The sequence below is a fragment of the Aspergillus novofumigatus genome, assembly GCF_002847465.1.
Source record: "Aspergillus novofumigatus IBT 16806 chromosome Unknown P174scaffold_3, whole genome shotgun sequence".
Classification (NCBI taxonomy): domain Eukaryota; kingdom Fungi; phylum Ascomycota; class Eurotiomycetes; order Eurotiales; family Aspergillaceae; genus Aspergillus; species Aspergillus novofumigatus.
The window spans coordinates 3404783-3421478 of NW_020194276.1; the positions used below are offsets into that span (position 1 = coordinate 3404783).

The 16696-nt window shown below is 50.2% G+C and overlaps 9 protein-coding genes across 9 annotated transcripts; 3 read left to right on the top strand and 6 right to left on the bottom strand.

Moving 5' to 3' along the window:
• Positions 1–331: 331 nt before the first annotated feature.
• On the bottom strand, positions 332–1292 carry swo1 (putative swollenin). The gene is made up of 3 exons (XM_024830737.1): positions 1188–1292; positions 959–1142; positions 332–909 (listed from the first exon to the last, which is right to left on the bottom strand). The coding sequence occupies exons 2-3, from the start codon at positions 964–966 to the stop codon at positions 363–365; spliced, it is 555 nt and encodes a 184-aa protein (XP_024684584.1). The 5' UTR covers positions 967–1142; positions 1188–1292; the 3' UTR covers positions 332–362.
• Positions 1293–1451: 159 nt separating this feature from the next.
• Positions 1452–3344, bottom strand: P174DRAFT_387853 (MFS transporter; the record flags this gene model as incomplete). The annotated part of the gene is made up of 6 exons (XM_024823377.1): positions 3064–3344; positions 2509–3011; positions 1930–2455; positions 1827–1863; positions 1682–1751; positions 1452–1612 (listed from the first exon to the last, which is right to left on the bottom strand). Exons 1-6 carry the CDS (start codon positions 3288–3290, stop codon positions 1452–1454), a joined length of 1524 nt encoding a protein of 507 aa, XP_024684585.1. The 5' UTR covers positions 3291–3344.
• Positions 3345–3911: 567 nt separating this feature from the next.
• Positions 3912–4863, top strand: P174DRAFT_387857 (class I SAM-dependent methyltransferase; the record flags this gene model as incomplete). The annotated part of the gene is made up of 2 exons (XM_024823378.1): positions 3912–3970; positions 4029–4863. 2 exons carry the CDS (start codon positions 3912–3914, stop codon positions 4861–4863), a joined length of 894 nt encoding a protein of 297 aa, XP_024684586.1.
• A 597-nt stretch (positions 4864–5460) lies between these two features.
• On the bottom strand, positions 5461–7129 carry P174DRAFT_503229 (FAD-binding oxidoreductase; the record flags this gene model as incomplete). Its single annotated transcript, XM_024831146.1, has 4 exons — positions 5461–6187; positions 6246–6621; positions 6694–7002; positions 7071–7129. 4 exons carry the CDS (start codon positions 7127–7129, stop codon positions 5468–5470), a joined length of 1464 nt encoding a protein of 487 aa, XP_024684587.1. The 3' UTR covers positions 5461–5467.
• Positions 7130–7277: 148 nt separating this feature from the next.
• On the top strand, positions 7278–10256 carry P174DRAFT_459477 (uncharacterized protein; the record flags this gene model as incomplete). Its single annotated transcript, XM_024829768.1, has 6 exons — positions 7278–8179; positions 8388–8389; positions 8883–9177; positions 9249–9504; positions 9564–10016; positions 10080–10256. The coding sequence occupies 6 exons, from the start codon at positions 7278–7280 to the stop codon at positions 10254–10256; spliced, it is 2085 nt and encodes a 694-aa protein (XP_024684588.1).
• A 111-nt stretch (positions 10257–10367) lies between these two features.
• P174DRAFT_440585 (Zn(II)2Cys6 transcription factor domain-containing protein) lies at positions 10368–12229 on the bottom strand. Its single transcript, XM_024827085.1, has 4 exons — positions 11996–12229; positions 11628–11943; positions 11358–11544; positions 10368–11334 (listed from the first exon to the last, which is right to left on the bottom strand). Exons 2-4 carry the CDS (start codon positions 11830–11832, stop codon positions 10578–10580), a joined length of 1149 nt encoding a protein of 382 aa, XP_024684589.1. The 5' UTR covers positions 11833–11943; positions 11996–12229; the 3' UTR covers positions 10368–10577.
• A 509-nt stretch (positions 12230–12738) lies between these two features.
• P174DRAFT_440586 (uncharacterized protein) lies at positions 12739–12998 on the top strand. The gene has a single exon (XM_024827086.1). It carries the CDS (start codon positions 12774–12776, stop codon positions 12972–12974), a length of 201 nt encoding a protein of 66 aa, XP_024684590.1. The 5' UTR covers positions 12739–12773; the 3' UTR covers positions 12975–12998.
• A 1164-nt stretch (positions 12999–14162) lies between these two features.
• On the bottom strand, positions 14163–14738 carry P174DRAFT_368863 (uncharacterized protein; the record flags this gene model as incomplete). Its single annotated transcript, XM_024822250.1, has 1 exon — positions 14163–14738. The coding sequence occupies one exon, from the start codon at positions 14736–14738 to the stop codon at positions 14163–14165; it is 576 nt and encodes a 191-aa protein (XP_024684591.1).
• A 282-nt stretch (positions 14739–15020) lies between these two features.
• P174DRAFT_450328 (pepsin-like aspartic protease) lies at positions 15021–16548 on the bottom strand (the record flags this gene model as incomplete). Its single annotated transcript, XM_024828925.1, has 3 exons — positions 15021–15231; positions 15283–16155; positions 16204–16548. 3 exons carry the CDS (start codon positions 16546–16548, stop codon positions 15154–15156), a joined length of 1296 nt encoding a protein of 431 aa, XP_024684592.1. The 3' UTR covers positions 15021–15153.
• Between the last annotated feature and the right edge of the window lie 148 nt (positions 16549–16696).

Here is a 16696-nt window from a genome sequence, read left to right on the forward strand (position 1 = left end):
TTTCTCCTCCATCCGGCACCGCTGGGGCAACACAAACATCAAAGAGCTTCTAGGCAGACAGCGTGCAAGAACCAGAGGGTCGACTCGATTAGCAAGATGCGAGAAGGCACTCCAAACCTTCTTTTGCACTTATTCGTGGATTCTGGCTAAGGCTGTATTGCCTCGTCGACACTGGTACCCGGGCTCCTATCTCTGAGCTATATGATCATTATCTGTTGAATGACATAGTGTTGGGCAACTATCCGCTTTTGACGGGTTCAGGTGGAAGCGGCTCCAGGTAGGAGAATCATAAGTAGCTGCAAGGACCAGAGTGCCATTTCTCTCGATAATTATTTGAATCCTGGGTCACTATCTGCCTGGCACTACCTACACCCTATCTTCCTAGGTAAACTGCACCCCAGATCAATATACCAAAACCCCTTGACCGCAGTCGCCGGTGGGGTAAAGCTGGTAATCGCGCCCTCCTTAACCACCTGCTTCCCATCCGGCGCCGTCAGCCTCATCGCAACAGGCGCAGTAATGGGCCCCTTGCCCTGCGGGAGAACCCAAGAGCCATACCGCTCCTGCGGCCGACTACTGGTGTAGTTCGGATCGTGCTCGAGTGCAATCCATGGCCCGGAGCCACCAGCCTGTACCTCAACACTAGTTACAGAGCCGGGACCGTTGGTATTCACCGCGCTCAGCGCAAAATAATACGGTCCAGCCCCATCATGAAGCCAGATATAGATATTCCCCAGCTTGGGACAGGGCACGCGCCGGTAGCGATGGGAATCACGCCGTCGGTGAGACTGCCGTTGCCTTGGAGTCGGCCCATGGCGATATCGGAGAGGTCCATGTGATGGGATCCTTCCGGCAGGGGACAGCCGTACTTGAATTCGATCTCGCCGCAGTGATCTGCGCCGCTTCCGCCTGATTTTGTGAGCTTTCTGTGACAGAGTGAGGGAGGGTGTCCGCTTACAGCACCATTTTGAATTTGCATCGCAGGGACAGCTGTTTACTACCTCGAGGACGATGGGATCGGTATATCCGCTCTCACCGACGGCGTAATCCGTCCCGTCAGCTTTGGTACGGATGAGCTCGAAACACTCGCCGCAGGAGAGGTAGTTGTCGGGATTGCCAGATGCAGCCAGTGATGGCCAAAACTGTTTACTTAGCGGTTGTCGCTTGGAGAACTTGTGTGCTCTTACCTGAGTGTAGTAGTCTCCGTTCGGAGCGGCAAAGTTCCCGCGGAGTGTAACGTTGGCCGGGTCCTTGCAGAGCAGCGGATACGCGGTGCAGAATGTGACACAGCTGATGTCGTTATCCTTGAACTCATCTATAGGACTCTCCGCACACACAGGCTGCTAGCCCAAATTGGTGCGCAGCACTGTGCTAATCAACGAAAGCTAAAATGAATGAAATTTAGTAGCAGAATTTAGCCATCATGCATATATTTGCTCAGCTAGAAGCAACTATTGCTTAGCGAAGCGGCTTTTGCCTCTAATAAGTTTGCCATAGCGGAAAAAGAGAAACGGGAACGGGATCATGGCAACAGTGAGAAACGCCAACAATGATGACGCCCATTGGTATCCTAATCCTTCAAACATGTGCTCGCCGAAAAGCGGGAATACGGCTACGTTTTCAGGTTAGCTTTATGCTGCAAAATCAAAGTCATGGCATTTTACTGCCTTCATATACGTACCGGCAAAAATGCATCGGATGAAGCCATTTGCGGCCATGGCGCTTGCTGCGTACGTTGGATAAGCGTCAACCTAATGCAAGTTCTGTCAGTTGTGCCTTTCGAAAGACAAATTAAAGAAAAAATTGTAGTAGTCCAGATAACTTACAAGGAAACCGAAAATAGAGGTAAACAGCAACAATGCCCTAGTTTGACGTCACCATGTCAGCTTTTGAACCTTTTCCTCTTGCACTTCAATAGCTTGTACTTACCCAAATCCAAAGATGGTAGAGCCTATGATAGGAGCAATCCAATGCACCCAGGGGAATGTCGTCCATCCAAACATGAACATGCCAACAGGGACAATCAGAGAGCCTACCATAGCAGCCGGAAGCCGGAACTCGGGCTCGCTAGCACCTTGGATACCCATCTCTCGTTCTTTCTTGTGCACAAGACGGTTTCGCGCATTGTTCCAAACCGGATTCATGAAAACAGCCAGGATCATGCCAAGACCAATCCCTAGGAAAGATAGACCGACTTGCCACAAGTTGAAACCATGATTGTTGACAAAGACCAGCGGGAAAGCATCGAAAAATAAGTAAAGAATACCATGCAAGAGTGCTGCAAAAATGCAGAGGCAGAAACACATGGGTTCAAGAATGAGAAGCTGGAATGGTCGGAGTAAGGATTGCCACATTGCGTGGGCAACGGACCGGTGCGCTCTTTCTATAGGAGCAAACCATTCGTTGTTTGACTCTTTTCGAAGCTTCCTCGCCTTGTTTCGTAATAGGACCGGATCTAGCTCATGTTAGTTTGGAACAGGGCTTGAAGAATTACGGTCATCAACTTACGAAATGTCTCAGGAACAAGGAAGATGATTGCCAGCCACAAAACAAAAGACCAAATGATTAAAACGTAGTACGTCCATCGCCAATCGAGATAAGAACAGATCAAACCGCCAATCAGGGGACCCAGACTGGGTCCGATAAATGGCGACACTGAGAAGACAGAAATCGGGTGCTGTAGTTGCGCCCTGTCGAAGAGATCGTGAATGGTGCCTCCAGCCACGGCGAGGAAAGCGCTGCCAGCGAAGCCGTCGAGGAAACGGAAAACGAGAATCACCCCAATTTTCTTAGCGACGGCCTGTGGTGCAATGAAAATAACATAGATCGTCCAGGAAATGACATAGATGGGTCGCCGACCGTAAAACTCGCTGAGGGGGCCAAGAACCATAGGACCGAAACTGATACCGAGAACGAAAAGGGAAAGACCAAGAATAGACACTATTCTGGAGTTGCCCAGCTCTGCTTCCATCTGTTGGTATGTCGCGGTATAGATGGAACTAGCGCATGTCCTGAATATGTTGCGTTAGCTTGGGCCAGTTGCTTTGATCGTGCGTTACTTACATGCACAGACTGACAAAACAAATAACAAGAACGATCCGCCATTTTTTCAAAGTGCTGTAGTTACGAGGGCATAGAGGATCCGCATCCTCCCAGTCGACCTCGTAACTGTCTTTTTCCGTGCTCGGTGGGCTCTGGGCTTTTCGGTCTGCCGGTGCAAGAACTGGAGTCGCGGTCTTGCTGTTGTCGTCCAGCGACTGCATTTCACTGTCTTTGCTTTGCTCTACCATTATTTCGCGAGATCAGTTTGCTCGATCGATTTTGGCTTGTATGGAAGTAGCCACCACAGCGCTGGGAAGATGCCACGACGAGAACCGAACAGCGCCGGATAAATCGTTTAATTTATTTTTGACTTAAACAAGGCCTCGCTAGTGTGGTCTTTTTTTTTTTTTTTTTTTTTTTTGCATTACTTAACAGAATAAATTGAGCGAAGTCAGCCGACGCGCTCCTAGTTTCATGCATTCGGAGGGTTGACAAAGGCTGGAATCGGGCTGGCTGGCGGACTAGACCTGGAGCGGAATTCGCGATGATCGGCGTCTGGAACCCTTTCCTAACTGGCGTGGGATCGCAATTAACTCAAAGACCGTAAAAAGGATCCAGGTCCGAACAGCCCAGTCCGGAGTATTCTCCACTGTATAGATTCTAGACCAGCTCTGGCCCCACCAAACCCTCCGACAGCAAGTGGCCAGCCGGCTTGACACAGATCGCCCATGCTCAAAAGCAATTATACGACACTACGTCGCCGCCATGTAGCCATACTTTGAAGGTGGTTTCGCCCAAGTTCTGCAAGAATAGACAAACAGCAAACAGCATTCATTTATTCATTATCTTTCGGTGAAAGTCAACCCACCATGACTACTACGGAACGCGGCTATCACAACACATCATCGTCATACGTCCTCCCCAATGAGTGCGACCTTTCTAAGACCCAGGCTGAATTGAGCCCTTCACTAATATATGCTATGTAGCGCCATTGAGCAGGATCGACTCGATGCGCAAGCCGATGCCATTGTGGCCATGATTGGCGGTGCTCCGTTTTTGGCGTACAACCGTCATCTCACAAACGTCTCCAAGGCAGTGGATATTGGCTGCGGAACCGGTGTTGCAACCATTCAACTGGCTGCTCTGCTCCCCAGCGCAAACGTGGTCGGTATTGACATTACTCCTGTTCCCGCACCTGCACTTGCTGCTGCCTCGCCCAAACTGCAATGGGAGACTGGGAATATTCTAGATGTGGACATGGAGAAGCAGACGGAGAGCCTCAGCCGCGGCGCATTGGCACCAAACACTACTAGCTACTTCTTTGGACGCATGTTGTTCATGGGTATCAGCGACTGGCGCAAGTACTTCCAGGTTGCTGGCCTCATGCTTCATGACCAAGGCATCATAGAGCACCAGGACCTGGATTGGAAGTTCTATCGTGTCGGCACAGACGAATGTCTCAGCGATAGCTGGAAATGGTACGCCCGGCTCATGGAAGCCGTCAAGAAGGCCGGTCTGTCTGAATTTTCTGGAACCAATGCGGCCTCTCTCATGGAGACGGCTGGTCTGAAAGTTATTGAAACTCGGAAGTTTGAGTTTTCGTTTGTCCCGTCGGCCAAGACTCCTAACAGTCAAGCAATGGGTCGATACGTGCAAGCAAAGCTGATGGCGAACCATCCAGAGCTGATGCGAAAACTACTGGGGTCGCTGAACATTGCCAATAACGAAGTGGAACAGCTCATCCGCGATGCTTTGAGAGACCTGTCATCTGAGGAAGGAATTCATCAGAAATACACTGTCACTATTGCAAAGAAAGCATGAGCCAAGTTCAAATGTTTTGTTTAATCTGGACTAGCAAAGTAGTAGTGCATGCTGGGCTTTCTTCTGGACAGAAAGCACAGCCAGTCAACGCGAATGTTTATCATGATTTATGTGTATTTTCTCATACAGTCTCTATAAGGACGTACATTGAACATTCCGATGTTTGGAATTTACCAATGCAAAGTTAGAACCACCCCAGTCAAATACTCCCAGAGCAATAGAGAAAGGCAATACTATTTAGATGAAATATAGAACTGTTATTTTCCTGCTCACCAGCCTATACTGTCACGGGACAAGATGAGATCAACTCAAGAGATACTCTTGCTATATTGCGATAATACTAAGAGGAATAGGAAATAGAGACATGCAGGCGCGTGGCGTAGACGTGTTAAGTGCTACTACCCTCCGGCCTCCTACCCTGCTACTCCGGTCAGTCCCGTCAACTAAACTTTTTTGTGATGCCGATAGGTACTTTTCGGGCTGGCTGATAGATGGCACAGCATACAAATAAATGACCAGCCTACATGTTACACCACTTAGTACCAGCATTGGTCCTGATACCAGTAGTATTCTATGCATATTTTATTTGCTAGTTCTCATCATTCTAAATCTGCTTGATATATTGCTTGTATGTTGTGGGCCACACGCCATTCTTGCCAGGGGAGAGGATACCCTTCGGATCAAGTGCATCCTTAATCTTCTCGCTCAGCTTCATGTGCGCACTATCGTTGAAGTTATAAGTGCCCGCGACCTGATCCATCAGCGCCAGATGGGCACGATACTCTCCCCATCCACGATCCGCCGCTTCCTGAATCAAAAGCTTGATGAGTTCGTGTGCGCGAGTGCGCATCTCGGGGTCCTCTCGATCGAAGAGGATGCAAACAATGTGATGGATCTCGCGCACACCAACAAGGAATGCGCCGAGGAAATCAAAACCAAACTCCTCGCTGCGACGGCGCGTCAGCTCGTACTGAGCCTCGGCATCGTCTCCTGTGAGCTTGGCGATGGGTGCAAAGAAGAGATGCCCACCATTTGGCAGCCACGATACCCAGTCCAATTCAGTGATAGACGGGATTCCCACAAATGTATTCTTTCTCGTTTGCAGCGCCTTGTCGTGAGGCCGGTCCTCGGGGAAGTAGAACTTGGCACCCGGGATCTGGCTGAAGGCGCCTTTAATGACCTTCCAGAGAACTTCGCGCACCTCTGGCGGTCCGTATATGCAACCGTAAAAGTTCCAGCGGCCAAGGCCTAGCTTCTCAGCAATGGCATCAAGATCAGCATCCGTTAGAAGCTCCTTGGACTCGGTATAAGAGCTGCGAGTCCCCTGGGTTTTTTTTAGTTATATTTGGTCCGTACGCTTAGGCGTAAAATGTGCTACATACCTCCATAGCCGCGCTGACAAGGATATTGTCCAGCTTTGGCACGTTCTGGATAACCATTGAAACTCGCAAGGGCCGCATGATCTCGACAATGCGATTTAGATCATCATCTCGGGGAAAGGTGATCATGTACGTCTGCGAGCCACCCGGGTTGGGCATGAGCCAAACGCCCATCTTTGTTACAATGCCCATGTTGGATTGAGAAAAGATTCCATCGTGATGCGGGCCAACACCGTAGTTAAACAGTTGCCAGCACTCATTCGGCTCTTGCTCGTGGGGCGGCGCGTTCTTGTCTGCTTTTGGGTTCGGCAAAGCACCCATGCCTGTTCTTACCAATGATCCGTCGGGAAGAACAACTTCCAACCCGCAATGCATCATCCTGAAAAAGTCAGCTACTTCTTCCCGAAGGCCCAAGACCGCCCGAAACAGTTAGGGAGGCAAACATTCTTACCAGTAATCTCCGTAAGGAGTATAACCAATGCCTCTCTCCATAGTGTTGCCAATGACAGAGCCGCCGCCCAAGTCAGGACAATCGGCCCAGACCTTGTCTCGCAGGTCATGGTCAACAAGGTATTGGTGCAAGTCAAAGAAAGAAACGCCGGGCTCAACAAGAGCATAAGCACTGTCTGCGTCTACTTTGAGCACTTTGTTCATGTTTTTGCCCATGTCAAGACCGATGCTGCCGGGTACACGAGGAGCAGCACCTCCATACCCAACGTGCAGGAACCCGCAAAATCCACCGTGATGTCGAAAACTGCTTCTTCATGATACGTACTAGTAGCGGATGCAACGGTTCATTTTCACACGCAGTACAGAAACAAAACTTACTTTGTCGGAGTTTCTATTCTGCATAAGGCTTCGGTTACATCCGCATGAGACATGCACATATTTGCCTCAAAGTTTTACAACAATGGTCCTCATTTAATTTGCAGTATAAATACAGACTGCGTAAGCTGGACAATGAGAAGCCTATTCTGGCACTATTAGTTCCCCACTGGATAAAGTATGACGCCAGAAAAGCATACTGGTGTAGCCATGACACCTGTCGCAATTATCACTGGTGCCTGCCCCGGAATTGGGCTTGCCATGTCCAAGGAGCTCATCCATCGAGGCTACAAGGTGTTCATGGGCGACATCAACCCCAAAGGTGGCGAGGTAGTTGATGCCTTGGCACTCCCTTCCGATGCCCCTGCACCTACATTCGTCTGCGGAAATGTTGCTTCCTTCGAAGACCAAGCCAGGCTCTTTGAAGCTGCCTATTCCTTCGCGCAGCACATTGACGTCTTCCTGGCCAATGCAGGCGTGGATGACAGGGAAGATCTTCTCGCCGAGCCTGCCGATCCCACTTTCAACTCCAAGCCAACACCGTACAATGCAGCCACTGCCGATATCAACCTAGGCGCTGTTTTTCAGGGCTTCAAGCTCATGGTGCACTATAGTCGCCGTGCCCAATACGATGCAAAGGCCGCAGGCTCCGCCCCTCCCCCACTTGGCCGCATGGTTGTCACTTCATCGACATTCGGGCTGTACCCATTTCCCACGAATCCAGTCTATGCCGCCACCAAACACGCCACAAAAGGATTTGTCCAGAGCCTTGGCCGCCGCGCTGAGCAGGAAGCAAACTTCACGCTGAACGCCATCCTGCCGGCTTTTGTGCCAACGGGTTTAGCCCCCGAGGGGCTGGTGGCACAGATCCGAGACAGAGGCTACATAACGTCCATGGAGACTGTTGTGAAGGCGCTGGATTTGTTCCTGGGCGAGACCGCGGAGCTGCCGGATCACGTTCAGAGAATCGAGCTTCCTGGTGCTGCAGCGGGCGATGGGCCTCTTACCGGAGAATGTGCGGAAGTAAGCATGACTGAAATTTACTTGCGCGGTTCTGTTCCATTTGCGAATGACAGCCAACGATGGTTTTCGGAGGATCCAGATGGCCTTTGGTGGGACGGGTATCGACAGAAGAGAGCGAGTGGCAGATAGAAAGTGAAAACTACTAGAAACACAGCTTCCTAACTAGCTCGCAATGTATACCTGCTCGACGTCATTATGTAATTGCTGGGGGCGTTCACTGTTCGTGTTTGACGTGGCTTGATATGAGCAAGAGCTGAATCTCACTCGAAAGCCTTTTCCTCTTCCCGCAGTCCATAGTGGTAATAGTGTACAGGATACGTTCGAGGCTCTGCCTGAAACGGCCCTCGCCGTAGAAACACCGCAAAATATGCCGAGCATAGCCCATCTATAATAATTGGTCCGAAGGTGCCTGTGAAAATAACGGGCACGGGGGTGGAGACGTTCGCCGCAGACGACGCTTGCTATTGTTAGCCATATATAATCTCCAAAATTTTCTCGGTGGGATTTGCCGTTTCTGGGCCAATACTTATCATCTGCTTTCAACAAGAAAATCATTAACTTTTAACAAAGACAATGATAGAGACGAACTTCTCCTTCGTTTTGCCGGCAGCGGCTCTCTTGTGTTTCCTTCTGCGGGAAGTCTGGAAACAGCATATACACTTGCAGTCCCTCAGAAGTAGCGTTAGAGAGACCTGTTTCCGGGCCCAGCTCGATTCACTAAGGTCTCTAAGAGGTCAAAATGAAGCTGTCGATGTTCTGCTGAACCTTATCGAGCAAGATGGTGCCGGTCAGTGGCCCCGCTTGTTGTATACGACGATTGGCCGTCAGCTCTCCAGCCATATAAAGACATATACCATGAGGTGGTGCCACAACTTTCTTCTTCTACTCCGCTTCTTGATGATGATACTCTCATGGCCCGTCGTGAGTCCTTTCGGTCTCGCATGCGTGAGCTTTTGAAAGAGCGGATAGATTTGCTCGAGGTGGGACGGCTGTTGAACGAGGCCGAAGCCGGCAACTGGACTAGCCTCCGCCGTGAGCAGCTGAATGGTGTTTATTGTGCCATTTCTGTTTTAAGACATGCGTACAGGTAAGTTGCAATCACTTGTTCCAGGGGCAAGATGGCTTGAAAGGCTCTTTTCCTAAAGCGGTTGGTGATAGATGGGCAACCATCCCCGTCGTAAAAGTCGCACAAGCCGAAACCGTGATAGACTTTCCCGTCGAACTTGATAGTGCTTGGGCCCCGCTTCAACGACATTTTGGCTGCACCGCAGAAAGCGGAAACAATACGGCAAATGTATTGTATAATTTCACCCCTGATGGCAACCGGATGTTTAAGATCAACATTGGCCAGTCAGATGAAATTGTATCGTCCGAAGAGGCATTCTTCCGCATGTTCTATGACATTGAAGCCTTGGTATGGAATTATGACCTGGTACTACATGGTATTGTCTTGGTTACTTATTATGAAAGTAGGCGCGTGTTGTCTATATTGACATGGTTGAGGCAATTGTCGCATTTGAGGAGAACCGAAAAGCAGACTCTCTGCGACGCCTCCAACAACTCAAACCCAAGTTGGACAAAATCTACCAAGTATTCTATGACGGCCTGGTTGATGCCAAGGTATCCCGGAAAGTTTGGCTGAGCTACTGCCAAGGCTTTCAGGGTTGGGGTGTTGGCCGGGTTATCGATGGCCGCCATGTCAAGTACGACGGTCTATCGGGAAACCATGTTCTCATCTTTCAAGCAATCGATGCTTTCTTTGGCATGGAACGCTACCTTATCGACGAGAACATGATCCGCTACATCCCTGTCCGCCAGCGCGAGTTTACGAGCGTCTTGAGACGGCACTCTATCCGCGCCCAGATTGAAAAAGGGGAAGATGAAGAGATTCGGGCGGAGATAGGCAAGCTTGTGCAGGCCATGAAAGTAAGTTCATTATCATACACCATTTTATTCTCATGGTCTGTTCCGCTGACACTGTGTCCAAAGCTCTTCCGCGCGGCACACAGGACGCGAGTAATCCCGTACCTGAAGCAGCCAGCACCAGAGAGACGAATCATGACGGCGGGCAAATCCGTTTTGGAGAACGAGCACACAAACGGACTCGAAGACGCCTTGGCCCCGCTGAACAAGATGATGACGACTAGACTGCAGGAGACTGTCTAGGTGTTGTCTGAGATGAACTGCCAGAAACATAGACGACGATACAGAAGTGGCAAGCTGTAAACAGAAACTAGACTTAAAAGATTGGAATAAAAACCCACGTTTTGATTTCTTTTCCGCGGATGGTCAAGCATGTTCGCACAGAGTTTGCACTACACAACCCACCTAGCTCAGCAGGCCGTTATTAATTTTAGTTGTACGCCGCTGCACTACAAGATCATGATTAATTCATTTACGGCAGAAATGTCTAGACGTATGCGTGCTCTCAGTAGGACGGAAACAGGAGCAAGGCCGAGGTCTTCTTGCCTCAAAGGATGGCTCTCATCATCTTGTTTTCTGGGCGGCGCTCTCATTTATGTACTGGAAAATACCATCTTCTCGTCGGCGCAACTCCCGCTGGGCCATTTCTGTTAGAATCTCAATGGTGTCGCCGCGGCCCGTCTCTCCAGCACGGCTCCCGGTCCGGTTCGATGCCGGACTTTCGTCGACGATGTCCAGGTCCATGGAGCAGCGGTGGGCTGCCGTGTGCATTACGAACTGCCGAAGCGACTCGCGGAGATTCTGGGCCGTCTGGGAGACGAGCTGCAGGTGGATTTCTGCGGCCGACTTTCTCGATACCTGCAGCCGGATGCCTCCAATGTTGATTTGCGGGGCTTCTTCGGGGGACGCAGCTCGCTGCTGTCGCTGCAGCAGCATCGCGGTGGGAGAGCTCGTGTCTCGCAGCTCGTGTCGCAGCTTCTCCATGGCAAATTCATAGGCCTCAAGAAGATAGCTGTAACACCCCAGTATGAGCAGAGAGGTCATGCCGTGGCACTTAGCAATCGGTATTGGCGGGTAGCACAGTCCATTCTCCTTGAAGCGCTGAAGTATCTCGGTCATCTCGGCGCTAAGCCTGTAGATGACCTCCATGTCGTCGGTCATGCTGAAGGACACGGCGAGCGACTCGGAGAAGGCGATGAGCTCGGTCTGTGTGACGACAAGCTGGCTGTGCAGGCTCTCGCTCTTGAGCGAAGCGGCGGCAGAAGGCGCCTCGCTGCTGGAACGGGTGTCAATGTGTGCGCTGCTGGTGGAGCGGTGGGCGCTGCCGCCCCCAAGGGCGAGAACAAGTCGGCGGCAGCATTTGAGCTTGCAGATGATGCCGTACTCGGGCCACTGGGTATCGCCTCAGTGATGGGCAAATGAGGCTGCTCGTAGTCGTCTAGCCAGGGCGGGTGGTCCCACAAGTAGGCGGCAGTGTTCTCGTCGGAGGGGAGGTCGCTGAAGAGGTCTAGGCTGATGAATGGTTCGTCTACTGTGTCATATCTGTCAGCTTTCCATGCCAAGTACATGTGATGCAAGGGCAAGAAAAAAGAGCATTGAAGGTTCGCGACTTACTGCTCATGGCTGAGGTTGGGTGTTGGCTGGACGGGCTTGACGGGCCGGTCCCGCGACCGAGCGGACGGCCCGCCTTGCCACGTGGACTGTAGTTGCAGACTGTGCCTGACCGTAAGCACTTGTGGCACTGGTTGGACGACGCATCCTTCGTGCACCGAGTTTTGGCGGCGTAGCAACGATCGCAGGTGGATCGGATAAGGCTCATGCTAGCGTTTTTGGTGGTCTCCCTTCAACGCTGGTAGAAGAGCTAGTCGACCTTGAAAAGCGGGCGTCTTCCCGGTTGCGAATTTGCCTCCCCTCTGATTGCGACGCAAGGCTGTGCAAGTAGTAAGTACGAGGAGAATACAAAACGGAACAAACTACCTTACCTGGTCTGACTCGAAGGACCGATCAGTATTGGCGCCTGTCGATGAGAAAGAAGGGAACAAGAGAAAATATATGTCAAAGTAGGAGCAGCGAGCAAAACATTCCTTCTCTAGGCTGGTGACGAGAATCGGACAGCGGCCTACAGCAGGAGCCAAAATGGTAGCCTGAATTGTAGCGTACGTAAGGAGTGACTACGGTGCTACATTAGTGCAGAATTTTAGAAAATTATTTGAGGCGATTTTTGATTTTGAGGCTAAAAAATCGCCGAAAAGAACTTTTTGTAAAAATTTACACGAATAGAGAGAGCGTGACTCTTGCATCTCAGCTGGGGCCAGCAGCCGCAGTGGAGAGACACTTGCCCGAGGACCAAAGAGAACCGAATGGTGCCAAGTCGCTAGCTGGTTATGGTGACATCTTGTGGGTGACGACGGCGATCCAGGCTAACGACCTTGGGGTCCAAAACTCGCAAGTCACAGTCGTGATCTTTCCGCATATCTACATCTCTGTCTGTACCTAGAATAAGGTAAATTAGCGAGAGTTATACTCGTGTGGGGATCTTGCGGCTAGCCATGGCTGTGTTACGCTCAGGTACGAGAGGAAGATAAACAACCAATATAGTCTCTGGATGCACATGATCTTAAGTGCCTCGGCCCGGATTTCCAGAAATCCCCGAATGTCCGGCCACCCCTAGTTAACCAGTCAAACAGCCACTAATAAGACCATCCATGTGGGACGGATCATGTCCTGAGACGAAATGGAACAGTGGAACGTATTGCTGGTATGAGTTTATTCGACGGCGGCGCCATTGTGCTGTTGCAGTTTGGTTCCATTTTGTGTGCTATCTGCCTGAGCGGACGCTGGATTAGTGTCAACCGATCCCCGATAATAGCGAATCTATGGGAATCGCTAGTAAGCGGGATGTTTCGGGATGAAAGAAGGTCTGATTTCTGGCAATCTAGATGTCTAACTATCTACTTATAATCAACGAAATGAAAACTCTGTAAAATCTCCTCAATCCAGCGAGTTGAATCCATGGTAGAATCCAGCAATCTGATTGGCCTAGCCAGAATTCAGTTAAATATCGATATCTGATAATTGGTAAGATATGGCTGACACACCCCCCAGGTAAGTAGGCATCACAAAGCTAAATCTAACATTTATAATCTAGTGCTGTAGATATTAAATGAACTTTTAATACTTCCCTATTAGGAAGGTAAGATAGATGGTTAGTATTGCAGGCATCTATCTTATTCATCTAATATTAATTTTAGATTAATTTAATTAATCTTAATCTAGATTAACAAGGCTGATCTGCCTTATAAATTCATAGTGCTTCTAGCATAGGACTCTAAGACTATATAATTAATGCATATCATATGATCTAGAATGTTTATCTAGTTTATCTACCTAACTAGGTTACCCAAAACCCAGCTAGGTTCTATATAAAAGCCCAGAACCTAACTTGGAATACCCCCCTTAAGCCCAAAACCCAGCCCAAGTTGGGTTTGACATATGTTTCAGTTGGGTTACCCAGAACACCTGCCTAGGTCTAAGCATGTGCTTGAGTGCTAAAGTAGTAGCTCGTAGAGGGAAAATACAGGTGGAAATGCGGCTGTTTATAGCCTCAGTAGCTGTCATTTTCGGCGTCGATTTCACAGGTCCCCATATTCTACGTGTAATTTCAGCTCTTGAGGGGCGGAGGATATGTGAGCGGAAAAAAGTCCACGGCGGTCACCTTGTCTCTCCAGGTCTTTCCACGCAAATGCAAGAGAGTATCGGTCCGAGGTATCATACGATTATCCACAGTATCGGCCGCGGGATAAGTATTCGGGCTTAGGCAAGACGGCACCGGTTACATTGATCAGGCAATAGTTGTATCTACGGAGTCGGACAGGAGAGTACGGCGAGGGTTATGACGGTTTCAACGATTGTAAATGCATAAGCTCTTCCAACAGATATATCAATCGTTCATGAGAGAACCAAGTCAAATACCAAAACCACAGGACAGGTCCATAACTCACCGAGACCAAGTCAACCAAGCAACCTAATGAATAATCAATCAGATCTCAAAGCATAAAATATCAACAAACATGGAAGCAGAACACATTCAAAATCACTGAAGTGTCTTCATTGCACTGTAATAAGCAGATCAGACCGAGCCACACAATATCAATCGCGCAATCTCACCTCGTAGCTTATCTGCATGAGGTGGGAGGTAATAATCCGCATATCCCGGAGGATATGCAGGCTCTTCTTCTCCTGGGCCAACCACGTCATGCATTCAAACGATCCATCACGCTTCATCTTGTAAAACTCGACCTTACGGCCGACGGCAATGGCACCATGGATTGTCATCCCGCGCCCCCGCGCAATCTGAGAGTGCGACGACTTCATCATCTCCTCCTTCAACTTGTTCTGCATCTCTGCTAGGTGCCACTCTTCCTTCGTCTCAGCCTGGCAGAAGACGTGAAGAAAATTCAAACGGTCGAACGGGCCGTATTCGCGGCCGACGGCGAGCGCGATGTGTGAGCTCTCGGATTCATGGTGATTGCCTAGAGCGTACTTCACCGCGGTCTCGTCAGGAAGATCGGGCAGGTTGGGGAGAGAACCATGGAGAGGGAAGGGGAAATACCTCTGTAAGATGTGCGTCCACAGGACATACAGCTCTTCACGTGAGGGAGACTCGGGGAGAAGTACGAGTTTCTCGCGCAGTTCAAGTGGCAGATGCTGGATACGAGTTAGCATTCTTTCTCGTAGAGGGGTGGGATATTGACGGACCATTTCGAATCTCGCGGCAGTTGGATAACAAGGGATTTACAGCGGTAGTTTGCAAGTGGGAGTTGGAAAAGAAGAGTTGTCGAGAAGAGGTGGATGATGATGATGATGATGATGAGAAGACGGACATCATGGTGTCGTTGAGATATTTATATTCCAGTCTGTCGGAGTCTCTTGAGACAGAAGCAGAATGTTTCAGACATTACAGAGGGTATCCCGAATATGTCTTGATTGCTAACAAAGAGGGCACGGCGATTGACTCATACAATTCGTGGTTATTGAAATACGTCTACAACACGGACGAGACAGCTAAACAAAGGCATTGTTCTCTGCAATGAACGACAATTCCATTTATTCCGCCATGTCTCAGACACGGGACAAAGAGTTACTGAGGAACCGACAGATTCTGATGCAGTTCCTTTCGCTGGACAGCGCCGAAACGAAGATTGCCGACGTCGAATATCTACCACCGTTAGCAAGATTCCTTCAAACAACGAACAGAACAAAGACGTACTGCGTATATTCCCTTGAGGAATGTGTCTCCAAGGATATCCATTGTCATGCTGCCTCTGCTTTGGATACCTCCGTAGACATAGCCCGGCTTGGCCTCAGCGAAGCCCAGATCCTCCTTTTGCACGACGAACTGTTTGTCCCCCACAGCAAACGAGACAACTGGAAGCTTGTCCTCAGTCGTGTTGGACGGGAAAATATACCCCTGACTTTCGTCGTCGTAATCCGCCCCGGGGATAGCATCATAAATTGCCTGACACGTCTCATCATCGACCAGCGCCAACGTCGTCCCCGTGTCAGCAATGGCTTTGTTTCCCGACCGCGCAATTGTCTTGCCATTCACGGTCGCCGAGGCAGAGTCAAACAGCCAAAAGCCCTCGCTGTTGTCGATGGGAGTGTAGTATATCTCCTCGCCCGATGCCGTCACGGTATCCTGATCGATAAATCCAAACGTGTAGAACGACTCGCCCTTGTCCGGCTCGTCCGCGTCTTTCCAGGATCCCAACTTCGCGGTGAACAGTTCGGCGGATTTCGGGATATCGTCTTGAGCGATCATATTCTCGACAGGAGTGCGGACAGCCTGCGGCTTGACCGTGTTGATGTTGCTAAACGCCAGTCCAAGCAAACCATCGCCCGTTCCCTGCTCGAACTGCGCGGAGAGGGTATCGGCCAGTTCGATTGCCTGGTTCTCCACATTCAAGCCGCCGAGCGAGACCGTATCTGTGCCGACCGTACCGGAGGCGAAAGAGCCATCGCCGTAGGAGATCTTCCATGACGAGCCAGGCTGTTCTTTGAAAGTACTCGACTTGCTTGGGTCGAAGATTGTGCCGGCTTTGCGCTGGGAGATGGTCGCCGAGGGGAGGTTGGTGGACCAGACCTATTCCTTAGTATTCTGCAAGTATCAACGAGATACGTAGCTTCGTACCCATAGGTCCGCAGATCCCGTGTCAAAATCCAGATTAACGGTCTGCGCTGGAGTGCCGATACTCACTGGCGCCAGGTACATGGTATCGTTCTGGACGTCGTCGGCGCCAACTTCGCCTGTCTCACCTGTATCCGCGATTCGCTTGCGCAGGACGTGCTGAATGCGAGCTTTGCCACCAACAGGCAGGTTTGTATACTGCCGGCCTGTCTGGTGAAGTGAACTGCTGTAAAAGAATCGCCCGCCCTTTGTTGGGGCGAAGCGGTACTTCCGCATAAGGTGGACATAGGACTTGGTCCCCGACTTGCGGTAGTGGGGGTTGGGGAGGAGCTTGATCTTGGTGGCCATTGCGATTGTTCTTTTTTGGATTGGAGGGTAATTGTAGATTGATGAGATGCCACGCTTTAAATGTCTTGCTGGTCTAGTCTACCCCTCATCAGCGGGACGTGATGCTGTGGCGGTTTTAGCGTGTTGGAGAATCTGCAGGATGACATGT